We start from the raw sequence: 13,108 nt of genomic DNA on the forward strand, positions 1-13,108 counted from the left end.
TGCTTAGCAGCATGTCATTTTGGTAATTGAAATTTAAGCTAAGAACAGTTATTCACCAACAAAAAATGGGAAATGTAAGTTGAGGTGAAAGTTACCTTTTTACAATAGATTTTTCTTTGTGAACGTCCAGAGATTAGATGATCTGTGCTGGTAGTCTGATGTTCCTTGCGCTTGTAGTTCTCCCCTTGTGGAGCAGTAATTACACTCTGAAGTACTGTGGCCACAACTTGATTTAATTCTGCACTGTGAGAGAAGGAAAAGGGAAACGGAGGAAAAGGGAACATGGTGTAAATATCAGGCTAGAGGACATGAAAAAAAATAATAACAAATTTGACGGTACCATGCATTAATATATCAGATTTAATTGTTTGTTAACTGAACACGCTAAAATCCTGCAGTGCATCATTTATGGGCACTGACATTTTCTCTACTGAATTATCAGAAAAAGTCAAGGTACTAATACCTGTACTAAAGATATTCACAGCTTATGTCTTACATTTGTCAGGAAAATATGATTTGGGAAATTTGTCACCTTAAACGCAAACTTTCATATTTGTGTTTGTATTTATGTGAATTCCTTCCATAAATACAAAAACTTTATATTTACAAAAATGATATTATGTTGGAGATCGATTATTCTACTACTGAAAATTACACAGAAGAAAATGTTAGTATTTTTTGCTAGTATAGTATTTTTAAATTCATTATAAGGCGTTATTAATTTTTGTCTTTTAAATTAACACAATAAAAAAAAAAATTGTCAAAATGATCCAAAATATAAGCATGACTAGTGCTGTTTTTGTGGGTTTACTTGGAAAAGAAAAAAAGAATTTACAGATGACTTTTTGTTGTTTATGGACCTCATTTTAAATTTTGTGGTCCTCCGTTTTTGTTTATATGTTTTATATAGTTTTGTTGACCCCCATTACTAGTCGTGTAGTGCTTTGATAGGACTGAAATGTGTATGTCCTGGATATGTCTAATACTACTTTCAGTCAGGCTTAGCTTGACTAGGGACCAGAGAAATCAAATCTTTTCGTGTGCATGTGTTTATTGTAAACTATGGGGCTCTGTAGTTTTACATATAAATCCGTGAAAGGCTGGACTCTGCAGTTACTGAGTCTACAGAGCTTTGGTGCCTTTACGTGGTCTGCCACTTTGTCGCTGACTTGTTGTAGTTTCTAAATGCTGCCACTTTGCAATAATATCACTGAGAGCTGATATCACAAAACGATTTGCTGCTACCATGATCAAATTCAGTGTGCACATGGCTGAATCAGAGAAAATTTTACTGCACTAATATTGTTCTCTCAAACTCAAGATATGAACTCTAAAATAATTTATTTAATGCTTGACTTTTCAATCTGTCTACTGTACTTCTGCTACTGACTCGCATTGCCTAAGATAGGAAAGATCTTAAGTAGTCAGGACCGCTACTGTAGCCATATTCTTAAATGTTAGCTCACACAATTAGCATCTTCCTTTTGACTGAATGCTTTGAGTGTGGCTGGTTGCCAAGGAAGTTGGAAACAGTGGAGTGGGGCTGGTGGAGTGATATGAATGGATGTATTTCTTTTCAGGGGTCAAAGAGTGACGACTATCTCGAAATGTTATTGGTCCTAAAGGCATTAGTTTAAAGCACGAACCCATGTGCTTTCCTTGAGAAGGTAATAAACCTCTGTCTCACAAAGAGTCTGTGAATAAAGTGAGAGCTCGTCTTGCTGTAGGGATAGATGAAATACATCCCTTGTTAATAGTTCCCTCTGGACCCAAAGGTTTTGCTGAAGGAAAAGGCCAAGCTGTGAAGAAGAGACAAAGAAACGTTCTACTATGAGTTTGCAAAGAATGCTTTCTCTGTTTCATTGTATAAACCTCTGTCGAGCCAGGGGGCTCCTCCTCTGTTTGTGCTCACCTCTCAAGCTTTTACTGAGTTTCCACTAATTCAGGCAAAGGCGTGACGCTCCGTGTTCTATCAGCGGTACACGAGATGCAGTAGCTCATATAGGCATTAAAGAGCTCCCTCGTCAAAAAAGCGTCATCGAGAGGATCTCTGAATAAATGTGAGATTATAGAGATAGTGTACTATTTTTCATCATGAAAAAAGAAGCACACAAAGAGCTTTCAGTGCAGAGTACCTCTCGCTTTGCAGTTGTTTTCTGCTTGTAAAAGCAGACATAAAATATTATTGACAATCACAAAATGCAATGTGAAATAGTGTAAATAATTGATGCTGCAGTTTTTTTTTTTTTAGCAAAAACATTGAATCTGCTTTCAAATGAGTAATTTAATTACTGGTAGCACTGTGGAACTTTATTTAATGGTTAATCTGCAGAGCCCAAAATGGAAAATAATTTGGCGTGACATCAATGTTACCCCTCTGTGAAGTATGGCCTGAAAATTTGACACCATGTCGGTGGTACAAGAACATGCACAGCTAGTCTAATGTTGCTTGTCATCATGAGTGAAATGTCCTCAACCCTAACTATTACAAACAGAAAAGACAGGTGTCTGTGAACGTGGGCTTTATTTGCCCTTCTTAAATAAAATGTAACGTAATAAATGTGGTGATGAAGTTTCTCATTAAAACTGCAAAAACTGTAAATAGTAGCAGTACAGTGAAAATGGTTAGTCTGTTTTCGTGAACATTGGCAACATTGACATTAAAAATGTTCAGTAATAATTTGGGTTGAGGATAAGGAAAAAGAACAAACGCCACACTGTGAATACGAGCCAGAGATTAATAATAATAACTAATGATTAAATGCAGATGGTGTATACATGTTGCATCATGGGAAGCAGCCTAGACCTATTGCAGCCTAGACCTATTGCAGCCTAGACCTATTGCAGCCTAGACCTATTGCAGCCTAGACCTATTGCAGCGTAACTAAGGGAGGTTTCAGGGTCATTTGATTTATCAAAAAGGAATGTTTTAAGCCTGATCTTAAAAGCAGATTCATTCTAGGAACCAAAAGTAAACAAGCAGTCTGAAAGCAAAGTGCTCTGTTGGTGTGATATGCTACTATGGGGTCTTTACGATAAAATGCGGCTTGAGACCTTGGGCTGAGATTTCCAAATCTTGGTTTAAGGAGCTGATGTAAAGAAACCTATATGGGAGAATTGTGTTCTCTCATTCTATTTCCTGTCAGCATTTTGAATCGACCCTGAATGGTTTTCAGGGAGGTTTTAGGAGAGTTAATAATATATTGTATCAGGCTAGTAGGCTAGTAGTACAATAACCTCAGTTTTATCTGAATTTAGAAGCAGGAAATAGGAGACCATCAAGATCTTTATTTCTTTAAGACATTCCTAATGGGCGTGTGTCACCTGGCTTCATAGATATGAAAGCTAGGTATCATCTGCATAGCAATGAAAATCTATGCTTTGCCTTCGAATGATACTGCCTAGTGGAAGCATCTATAACTTAAATGACCCATGGGCCACTGCTGGCACGGTCATCTCATGTGACGGCCACTTTAGCGTTCAAGTAGTACAAAACAACAACCAAACAAAAAAGAAAGCACCCACAAATATTTCCGAAAATGTAGTGTTTTGTTTGTTTGGGTGTTTTTTTGTCACGGTTTTGGGTCATTTTTCCAGCATTTTCAGTTTCTTGTATTTTGGTATTTATCTGAATTATGGTTTATGTTCTGATTCTTTAGTTATCTCATTTTGAATATTATAATCCTTTGTTTCAGTTTATTCTAGTTAGAGTTTTGTTCTCAGGTTTTGTGTCTTGTGCCCTCGTGTTTAGTGTAGGTTTAGTTCAGGGTTAAGTCTGCGTCCTTGTTTCTTGTTTCCTGTTTTATTGTGAAGGTCCTTGTCTCATGTGAGTATATTCAGTTTTTCTTGCCCTATCTCGTCTTGTCAATTACTTCCAGCTGTGTTCCCCACCTGTGCGTGTTCTCCCTGCTGTCTACCTTCATGTGCCTTCGCCCACCTTCCTTTGTGTTCAGGTTTTCCGTTTAGTTTAACCCAGTATAGATTATCTTTAGTTCCGTTTTGCCATCCTCTCCTTGTGTTTTATTCTACAATAAACCTCCTTCGCATCTCAGCGAGTGCCTGCTCTTGGGTCCTCATTTATTTCTCCACACGGCTCACTCTGTTAGCCGTGACAGTTTTAAAATTTAAAATTGTTTTACAATTTCAAATATTGTATCACAAGAAAAAACTGCAAACATAATTTGTTCCCATTTCTTCCAGTTGAATCTGTGAAAAATTATTGTAGCACTGTGGGACGCTCTTGACAGAAGAAGGTCAAATTGAAGGTCAAATGGTGCCCGTTATTAAGGTGAAAGGAAAATAGTCATAAAGAGCAATTTTGTTTTTGTTCCTGGCATTAAAAAGCCAATTAACATGTACGTTTGTGCGCGCTGACTCGCTTTTGAAGTCAGCCACACAGGCCACTAGAGGAGCTGCAGTTTGTGTCACTTCCACATTGAATTCATTTTCCAGTTCCAGGGGTTGCAGCTTGGCCGCAAGACATATTTATTTGAAGCATCCAGTTTATGTATTTCATGCTTAAAGGACAAAAGCACAGCCAGCATAAAAATGCAATGTTTTATTTTTTTACACCATTGTTCCCTTGTTGCTCCCAGATATTATTTTACATGTAACACAAGTTAATCATCAATCTTTTGGATAAACACAGCACCTACGGTTTACCTAATATACTCATATAATAAATATTGATATATGTGTGTAACATGTGGCTCTATACCACCTGTTGGACAAGCATTGCAACTATTCTCGACCCTGGGTAATGCCTTTCTGCTGTTTCCCCATCTTTGTTTCTTATCTATGGTTCCTGATAGTTCCATTTCTGGTAAGGCTGGGTAAAATAGCACTGGTTCCCAGCTTTCAGTATTATTATCTCCATGTTCCATCTTTTATGCTTGTTAAGGGCCAATAAAGGGTCACTAATTTTCGGTTCTTTATATAAGACAAGCCAACTTGTTGTTTTTTTGTTCAAAAGATTTATTCATATCAGGACCATCTGTGTAAATTTTTCAGTTGAAAGAAAACAACGCGACTTCCACCATCGTTACGCTTCATGCATATCTGGCCAAAACATTTTTTCCAAGTCATTCAGCACACCCTCTGGGCTCAATGCAGTGCACCATTGACTGAACTTGGTGACAACCAATTCACAAAAATGAAGCGTGTTCAATAAAAGATTTGAAAAGCAACAAATCCCTGTTCACTTTTGCTCAGTTCCAAGTTAATTCTCCTAAATACAAAGATAATTGACCTAGGCAGCACAAAACTGTAGCCAGATAGGAAAAACAGGAATGAAAAAGTATTTTGCTGCTAAACCAAGACATTCACCTTAGATATATACATGATATCAATGTGACTTTAACTTTTACCTGCTGATGATCAAATGTAATTAACCTCTAAAAAATGTTTTAAATGGATGGGGCTAGGGAAAACAGCATACGTTTGAGTTTTCGTATGGCTAGATCGTAGTGAAACAATGGTGTCAATTGTGTTTTGGGTGTTCAGAACAAATAATGTTTTATACTGGATGAGCAGAACTAAAGATTAAATGTTAGTTGGCCTTAAGCAAGCTTCGGTTTGCAGACTACTGGCCAACCAGTAGAAAGACTCCTTTGTGAGCTGCAGGTTGTGACGTCAAATGGGCTGTATAAAGACATAAATTCATAGCTAATCTGGAACAACACAGGAGTGGGAGGATGAGTCTTGGTGTCCTCCTCCATTTCTTAACTTGCATAACTAATGAGCCTTAAATATCAGATAAATTAAGCAGGACCAGTGACTGCTGTCAGATTTGCACAAGCTATCTGTGGACCACAGTGTAAGCTAACAAGACAAAGGGATTGTACTGTATGTGCATTATTTTCAACTTCTGAAATACCTAAAAACCATGCTGGAGATGCTTGAATACAGCCACTATCAGGTGAGATGGACTGACATATTTTAAAATTTTTGAAAAAAAAAAAAAAGAGTAGATGCGATTTTTACACTAAAAGAGTCAAAATATCTTTGCTGCGCTTGAAAACAGGACTTAAGGTTGAGGATTAGGGTTGAGTTCTAAATACTTCATTATGTGTACCCAGTTCACAAGTCTTTGGTTAAATGAAGACAGGGAAGCTGTTTTACACACAGTCGTATTTAAATTGCTGCACGAGTTGGACAGGTGCTGAAATGTTATATAGTGCTCTTTTAGAAAAAAAGAGCTTGATGAAAAAAAATGTAAAAGAAATGTTGTTTGGACATTTCAACATCTTATCACCGTAATGTTGCAAAGCAAGCACGTTAGATTATTTGGTTTTTAAAAGGCTGTTTTCAGGGGAACTTTTAATGTAACAGAGTAGTATAGTGTGATTAATTTGGATTTGTAAGTTGCACTTTGAAGCTGGAAACATTTGAACATTTAAGTTCTTGCATTTTTAATTTGTGCTTTTACCACACCGGGACAGATGAATTATTATAATGAAAACATTCATTTTTAAATCTATTTTTTTCTCTACGTGCCAGTGTATTTTTCTCCTTACCCTTAACTGTATCACACGAGCTTAGTCAAAAAATAAATCCAAAACTAATGTGGTGTAATGTTTACGACTTTGCCACTTAGGTCCAGACCCACCTGGAAAGTCCCACCAAATACCACATCCAGCAGGCTCAGCGGCAGCAGGTGAGGCAGTATCTGTCAACCACCCTGGGTGGTAAAGCTGGCAGCCAGCCCCCCGAACACAGTATGCCACCCGGTCCTGGCAGCAGTGCACCCAATAGTCCCATGGCTTTGCTCACCCTCAGCACCAACTGTGAGAAAGAGGTACACCTGCTCACTTCGAGGACATTCAGTATCCTTACATGCAGATGTCTCGACAGAGAGTGAGGAGTTCATGAATTGTGCCTTTGTGTTATACAGATGGATGATGTCATTGATGATATTATTAGCTTGGAGTCAAGCTACAACGACGATGTTCTTGGATTGATGGATCCAGGACTCCAAATGAACAACCAGGTAATTTATTTTAAGATAAAATAAATACTACAATAAATACCAAAGTGTGTAATGTTGACACCTTCTTTGAGTTTAAATAAAATATATGACAGTTGCTCTTTTCAAGAGGACACTATAATGACAGGTTTTTAACACCAACAGCTACCTGTGTCAGGAAATTTATTGGATGTATACACCAACCAAAGTCTCCAACTACCAGGCCTCGCCATCAACAGTTGTCCACCCAACATTAAAAGGGAATTCACTGGTAAACTAACACTCAATTTATGAGCGTTTGGATTAGAAAAAGTATAAGGCTTTACTACATGTTGTTTACTACTGGTATATTTGTGGACACTCAGTTTAGTACACTTTTCTGTGACCTTTCTGTGTCTAAAAATTTACTGCTGATAAAATACATGCATAACCTTGTTTTGTATGATGTAATCCCAGTCCACTCAGACGCTTTTACATCTAAATACATAGGTTACTTTAGGCTGATGTCAATATTGTGTGCAATTTAGAAGTGCACAAAATACTGTTAAGTCAATCATGTGCCAAATAATTACTCCAGCTCCTGGCATGAAGCAAGTACTGGACAAGCCTGGATCCTGTGGCCAATATGAAAACTATCAAAGGCCAGAGAGCTTTCCAGTAGGTAAGCAAAGCAAAATGAAGAGAAAAAAAAGACATAATGTTTTGTAAACTGTAAAACTTCACTTTCAGAAACTGTATGTTGAGTGTTTTGTGTATTTTTAAATTGCACACATTATACTACTGTATATTGCAAAATCTGAGATGCAAACTTTAAGCTTTTTTCCAGTTCTAGCCTTCAGATTGTTATTTTTTGTATTGTTTGTGATTAACAGATTTCAAATATGCTAAACAAACCTCAAAGCATGTGAAATACAAACCTATAAAATGAAATCATTTACTCTGGATTAAATCACATTGTAATCAAATGCTTTTGTCTAAAGTATTGCTATTCAGCCTTCTTTTGCTTCACAGAGGCTGAAGTTCGTGCTCTGGCAAAAGAGAGGCAGAAGAAGGACAACCACAACTTAAGTAAGGCAATCAAAATATTACTGAATTTCAATTTTTTATGTTTAATTTTAGTAGCTTCATTGTGTAGTGGTTTACACAATCGCCTAAATATCCTAAAAAGCAAATAGTTTTTTTATTTTTATACTTAATTTTCTACTGCTAGTTTTTTCGTAAATCTATAATATATATATATAATCTATAATATATAATCCGTGTTCACAGTTCATGTCCTTACTTTGCATTCTAGTTGAACGAAGACGGAGATTCAACATCAATGATCGCATTAAAGAGCTGGGAACCTTAATACCCAAGTCAAATGATCCGTAAGTGTTTTTGCATGTATTTAAGCTAATGGATGCATGTGCCCAGCCATCTACTTGTCTGCCTACTGTAGTGATTCATGCATTAACCGTGTTTCAACATCCTAATGTGTCAAAGTCTCTTTAAAATGCAATTGCCGTTTTGCTCAGCAGGATGTAAAGAACCCTGAGGTGTTCTGGTCAGCTGGTCAGCTGAGTCTGACTGTAGATATTTGTCTCATGTATACCCCAGAGACATGCGCTGGAATAAGGGCACTATTCTGAAAGCCTCGGTGGACTATATTCGGAAATTACAGCGCGAGCAGCAGAGAGCCAAGGAGCTTGAGTGCAGACAGAGGAAGCTGGAGCACGCAAATCGGCATCTCATGTTGCGTATACAGGTGGGTCACTCTAAGGCTTTGCAGACGTTATGTAGGTTTTTTTTAAATTATTATGGTCATGTTTTGTTTGTTTTTTTACGTAAAACCACAAAATTAGTACAGCAAAAATCTACTTGATCCCAGATGTACAGTATTTAACACAAAATTAACAAATGCTTGTTCTTTTAATGCATCAATTACAGGTAATATGTAGAAAGCTACTTGTGTTTGACATTCTAATATATAAGGGAATTATCCTGTCCAGCCAGTATAGCTTGGCAGCTATAGCATGAAGGGTGGCAAAAGAACCTGTGTGCAAAACCAGAGAATGTTTTATCTGGAAAAAAATTGTTCTATTCAACAGATGTTTCAGCCAATTTTGAGTAATTTGGGTCATACACTGCCCGACCAAAAAAAAAAGTTGCCACCAAAATAAAAGGGTCACACACTCTAATATTTTGTTGGACTGCCTTTACAGCATGCATTCGCTCTGGCATTGTTTCGATAAGTTTCTGCAATGTCTTTTTTTTCCTCTTGCCTCTTTTGCCATCAGAATTAGTGTCTAAAGGCGAAGAAAGATGCCCAACGGATTTACTTTACCAAATGGACCATCCCAGCCTTGCCGTATTGGTCTATTTGGTTCACCTTTTATTGTTTATTTTATTTTATTTTCACTTTGCTAAATATGGGACAGACTTAACTGGGGAAAAGAAAGCGGAGAAAGAAAGAGGGAAAGAAAAACAGCAGAGAAGAGGAAAGGTAATAAAGGGCAAACAACAAAAACCAACAAAATAAGCAGACAAAAAATACATGTATCAATCACCTGGATCACCTGTTGAGAAAGAAAAAAGAGAGAACAATCAGAAGGAAAAAAAGCGCAATATAATAAACAACATCACGATGATCTATGGGAATGTAACAGAAAATACTAAATATTAAACATCATTGTGCAGCACGGAGGAGATAGGCCTCCATACCTTGGAGGGCCTGAGATGTCCCTAGAGGGGTGACGTCTGATACCCAACCTGACATATAGACACAGACATACAGGCACACACAGATACAAACATCCATTCCCACCCTCATGCTCTCATATGCAATTACTCAACACTCACCCAACGTGGAGACAGACATAAAGAGACGCTGTACACACGATCACACTCCCCAAGTGTACTCTAAGCCCCAGGTCTAGGTACCCAGACCCAGGTAGTGTTACCCTCTTCCCTGGGGTGGAGAGAAGCAGACTGCCCCGACTCGGCAGCAGCAGGCCCCACATTCCAGACCCTAATCGGACGGCCAACTCCTCCTCCTAGCCCCCTGCTCCAACAGGCAGCAGAGAACGGGGGTGTTTCTGCAATGTCACAAGATTTATTTCCATCCAGATTCTCAATGGGGTCTGGACTCTGTGGTGGCCAGTCTATGGCGACGTCCACATGTACATGGGTATTTTTGAAAACGCAGATTTTTCTATGCATTTGCACCTTTCATCCACACGTAAACAGTGTTTTCGATCACTGAAAACTGAGATTTTTTTTTAAATTCCTGCCAGGGTGGAGACTTTTGAAAACTCAGTTTTTGCATTTACGTGTGGACGAGGAAAACGGAGATGCAATGTCAAAGGTGTGCCCCTTTTTTGACGTGATGCTGTGCGCCACGTTATTGTTTATATGTGATTATTTCTACAATGGCGGATATAGACAAAATACTGTTGCTGTTAATCTGACTACTTGAAGTTTTTACACACGTACATATACACAGGCAGTTACTGTCTCTCCATCACTTCATCTGCCTCTCTTCTTACCCTGAGCACTGAGCCCAGTTGGGGTTAAATAACTTGTTGCCAGCTGAACGATAATCGCCCATGCAGTAATTGTCCAATAGGAGGCTCATACCTATTTGCTTAGTTAAGTCCAGGTGGCGACTTTTTGGCCAGGCAGTGTATTTGCATCCTCCCACTTTTCACCAATTGTTTTGCACTTTACAAACAAGATGCAGCACAACCATTAGTGAGTTTCAAAAGATGCCTTTAGTTGGATTTTCTTCTTTGCTCTATGTTCCAGGTCTTATGCTGGCTTAGCAAATTTGCACAAAACATGATTTTGAAGTTGATTAGCGTAGATGTACTTTTTGTTCCAGTGTTAAAACATTGCAACATTTCCACTGTTTCTATCTCTATCTAGGAGTTGGAAATCCAAGCCCGTGCTCATGGTCTTACAGTGGTGTCATCCCCAACTGTCTGTACGTCAGAGCTAATGGCTCGTGCCATTAAGCAGGAGCCCGTCCTTGGTGACTGCCCATCAGAGCTCTACCAGCATAGTTCTGCCCCTGACATGTCCCCTCCAACCACATTAGACCTCAACAACGGCACCATCACCTTTGACCATATACCAGCAGATGCGGGGGAACCTGGCCCTTACGGCAGCTCTAGTGCGTGTAAAATGAAGGAGCTGGTAAGGGACAACACCCTAGGGCCAATTTCCCCCAGTGATCCCCTGCTGTCCTCGATGTCCCCAGATATTTCCAGCAACATCGACAGCCACCACACTTCCAGCTCAAGTTTGGAGGAGAAAGAGCATGGATGTTAGCCCAACAGCATGAGCTGCACTGACATTTACATTTGTAGCAACTCACCAGTGTGGCGCCTACATTAAAGATATCAATGTGAATGGATTAAAGAACTCGTGGTATGTTTAAATCTTTTCTTATTTTTGTCCACACTGGTGTAGAAATTTTAAGTGTTACATGGTCAGACAGCTCAAAATTACTTGACATGTAATATACAGTGTCTGTGAAACATGACTGCAGTCTTATTTTGGACTTGCAAATCTGTTTATTTTTGTCATATTTCAAACTTTTCATATCTTTTCTAAATACACAGTGAACCTGGTGGCAATGCCAAAAGACAAAAGTATGCATATGTAAAAATGTATTGCTGATAAATTCCAAAACTTGGCACATGTTGTAATATTTGGAAATACTACATATAATAAATATTTAGAAAGAAAGGTTTTGGTATTAGAAATCCGTGTATTATTTAAAGTAATTTTTACACTATGTGGTTGTTGTATTATGAGGAAAGAGCAATCTTTTAGAAAAAGGGCCACATAGTAAAAAACATTATACTCATTTACTGGATAGAACTTTTGAAATTACATTATATGTGTGTGGTTTCTATGCTGATGAGAGCAGTGGAGAAGCATCTGGTGCTGTACAAGCGCTTAACACTTTGAGATTTGCCTTTTGCTTCTTTAAAATGACAATATAAAGCATGTGTCAAACTCAAGACATGCCGATGAAATCCAGTCAAGGTTAAGCTTAAATGCAAGGGTCAGAGAGACAAAAACCCAATGCAGAGTGTTGTGGGGGGACTGAGAAGAAGATAATAGCATTTAGGGCTAAGTAGAGAATGGTAAAACCGCAGGATATATTAAAGACGTATTAAGTAAGTAATTACAGTAATCAGGTGAGAACATTAACTACAACCTCATTGCAGGAAAACAAAATGAATGTTCACTGTGAACAGAAACTAAACGTGAAGACAGAGGCCATGTCCACACTAATACGTTTTCGTTTGAAAATGTATTAGCATCTTTTTCTCTCCATTTTGGCCTTCCGTCCACACTGAGATGGTGTTTTTGGTCAAGGGAAAACGCAGCATTTTGAAAACGCTGTTTTCGTGTCGCAGTGTGAACAGCAAGCCCGGAGACACAATTTTGTCATGTGATGCAGATAGTGAAGGGCATTATACAGCAGTTGTTTTGTTTGCTCTCAATTTTGACAGCCCTATTACAGATTACTATCTGTACATACTCCAGATAGCTTTTGTTCAAATTCTTTAATTCTCACTCGCTTCTGCAACTTTGTACTTTTGTGTTACTCGCAGCAACAACTCCACCTCATTGTTAGTCCATTTTTAAAAAACTTGGTGCTTTTCCTTCAAAATTCTGCCGTGATGTTTCAGAGTAAATAATCGGCAGGCAGAAATGACGCAGGTCAAATTGTCTCGAGTTTCACACATGTGCAGTACTGGAACACAAGCATTTTCGGCCGTATCAATGTGGATGAACAACTCTGAAAACGATAGTGTTGACGCAGAGCGTGGTCTGGCGTATACGCTGTTTTAAAATTTATCCGTGCTAGTGTAGACATAGCCAGAGACAAGGTCAACAGTGGGGGAAAGTGGCAGAAAGACAAGATGGAGAGGCAACCCATTCTCACATCCGAGGCGTAATGTTTTATGCTAGGTGACAAATCGTCAACATGTTACGCTTCCGGGCACCCAAAACGTTCCTGAATGATGAGATCGGATACATGAGGAAGCATGAGAACCGTTTGAAATCAATCCACACATGTTCGTTCATTTTCCTCAGATCACTTTGGAAAATGCTATTTAACATCATTGAAGTGCTGGTTAAGGA

The 13,108-nt window shown here is 38.5% G+C and overlaps 1 protein-coding gene across 2 annotated transcripts in view; it reads left to right on the plus strand.

Annotated features, from left to right (window-relative positions):
* Window positions 1-11,695, plus strand: part of mitfa (melanocyte inducing transcription factor a) — a 30,715-nt gene extending 19,020 nt beyond the window's left edge. Inside the window, exons 3-10 of one of the 2 annotated variants that reach the window (XM_026168883.1) lie at window positions 6,596-6,796; window positions 6,893-6,988; window positions 7,130-7,235; window positions 7,542-7,625; window positions 7,976-8,032; window positions 8,259-8,334; window positions 8,564-8,711; window positions 10,871-11,695. In XM_026168883.1, the coding sequence (XP_026024668.1) occupies window positions 6,596-6,796; window positions 6,893-6,988; window positions 7,130-7,235; window positions 7,542-7,625; window positions 7,976-8,032; window positions 8,259-8,334; window positions 8,564-8,711; window positions 10,871-11,275 (1,173 nt within the window). In that variant the 3' untranslated portion in view covers window positions 11,276-11,695. The remainder of the gene's footprint in view (window positions 1-6,595; window positions 6,797-6,892; window positions 6,989-7,129; window positions 7,236-7,541; window positions 7,626-7,975; window positions 8,033-8,258; window positions 8,335-8,563; window positions 8,712-10,870) is intronic. The other variant, XM_026168884.1, reaches the window with a different exon arrangement.
* The last annotated feature ends 1,413 nt before the right edge of the window (window positions 11,696-13,108 follow it).

Source organism: Astatotilapia calliptera, chromosome 5 (genome assembly GCF_900246225.1).
Source record: "Astatotilapia calliptera chromosome 5, fAstCal1.2, whole genome shotgun sequence".
Classification (NCBI taxonomy): Eukaryota; Metazoa; Chordata; class Actinopteri; order Cichliformes; family Cichlidae; genus Astatotilapia; species Astatotilapia calliptera.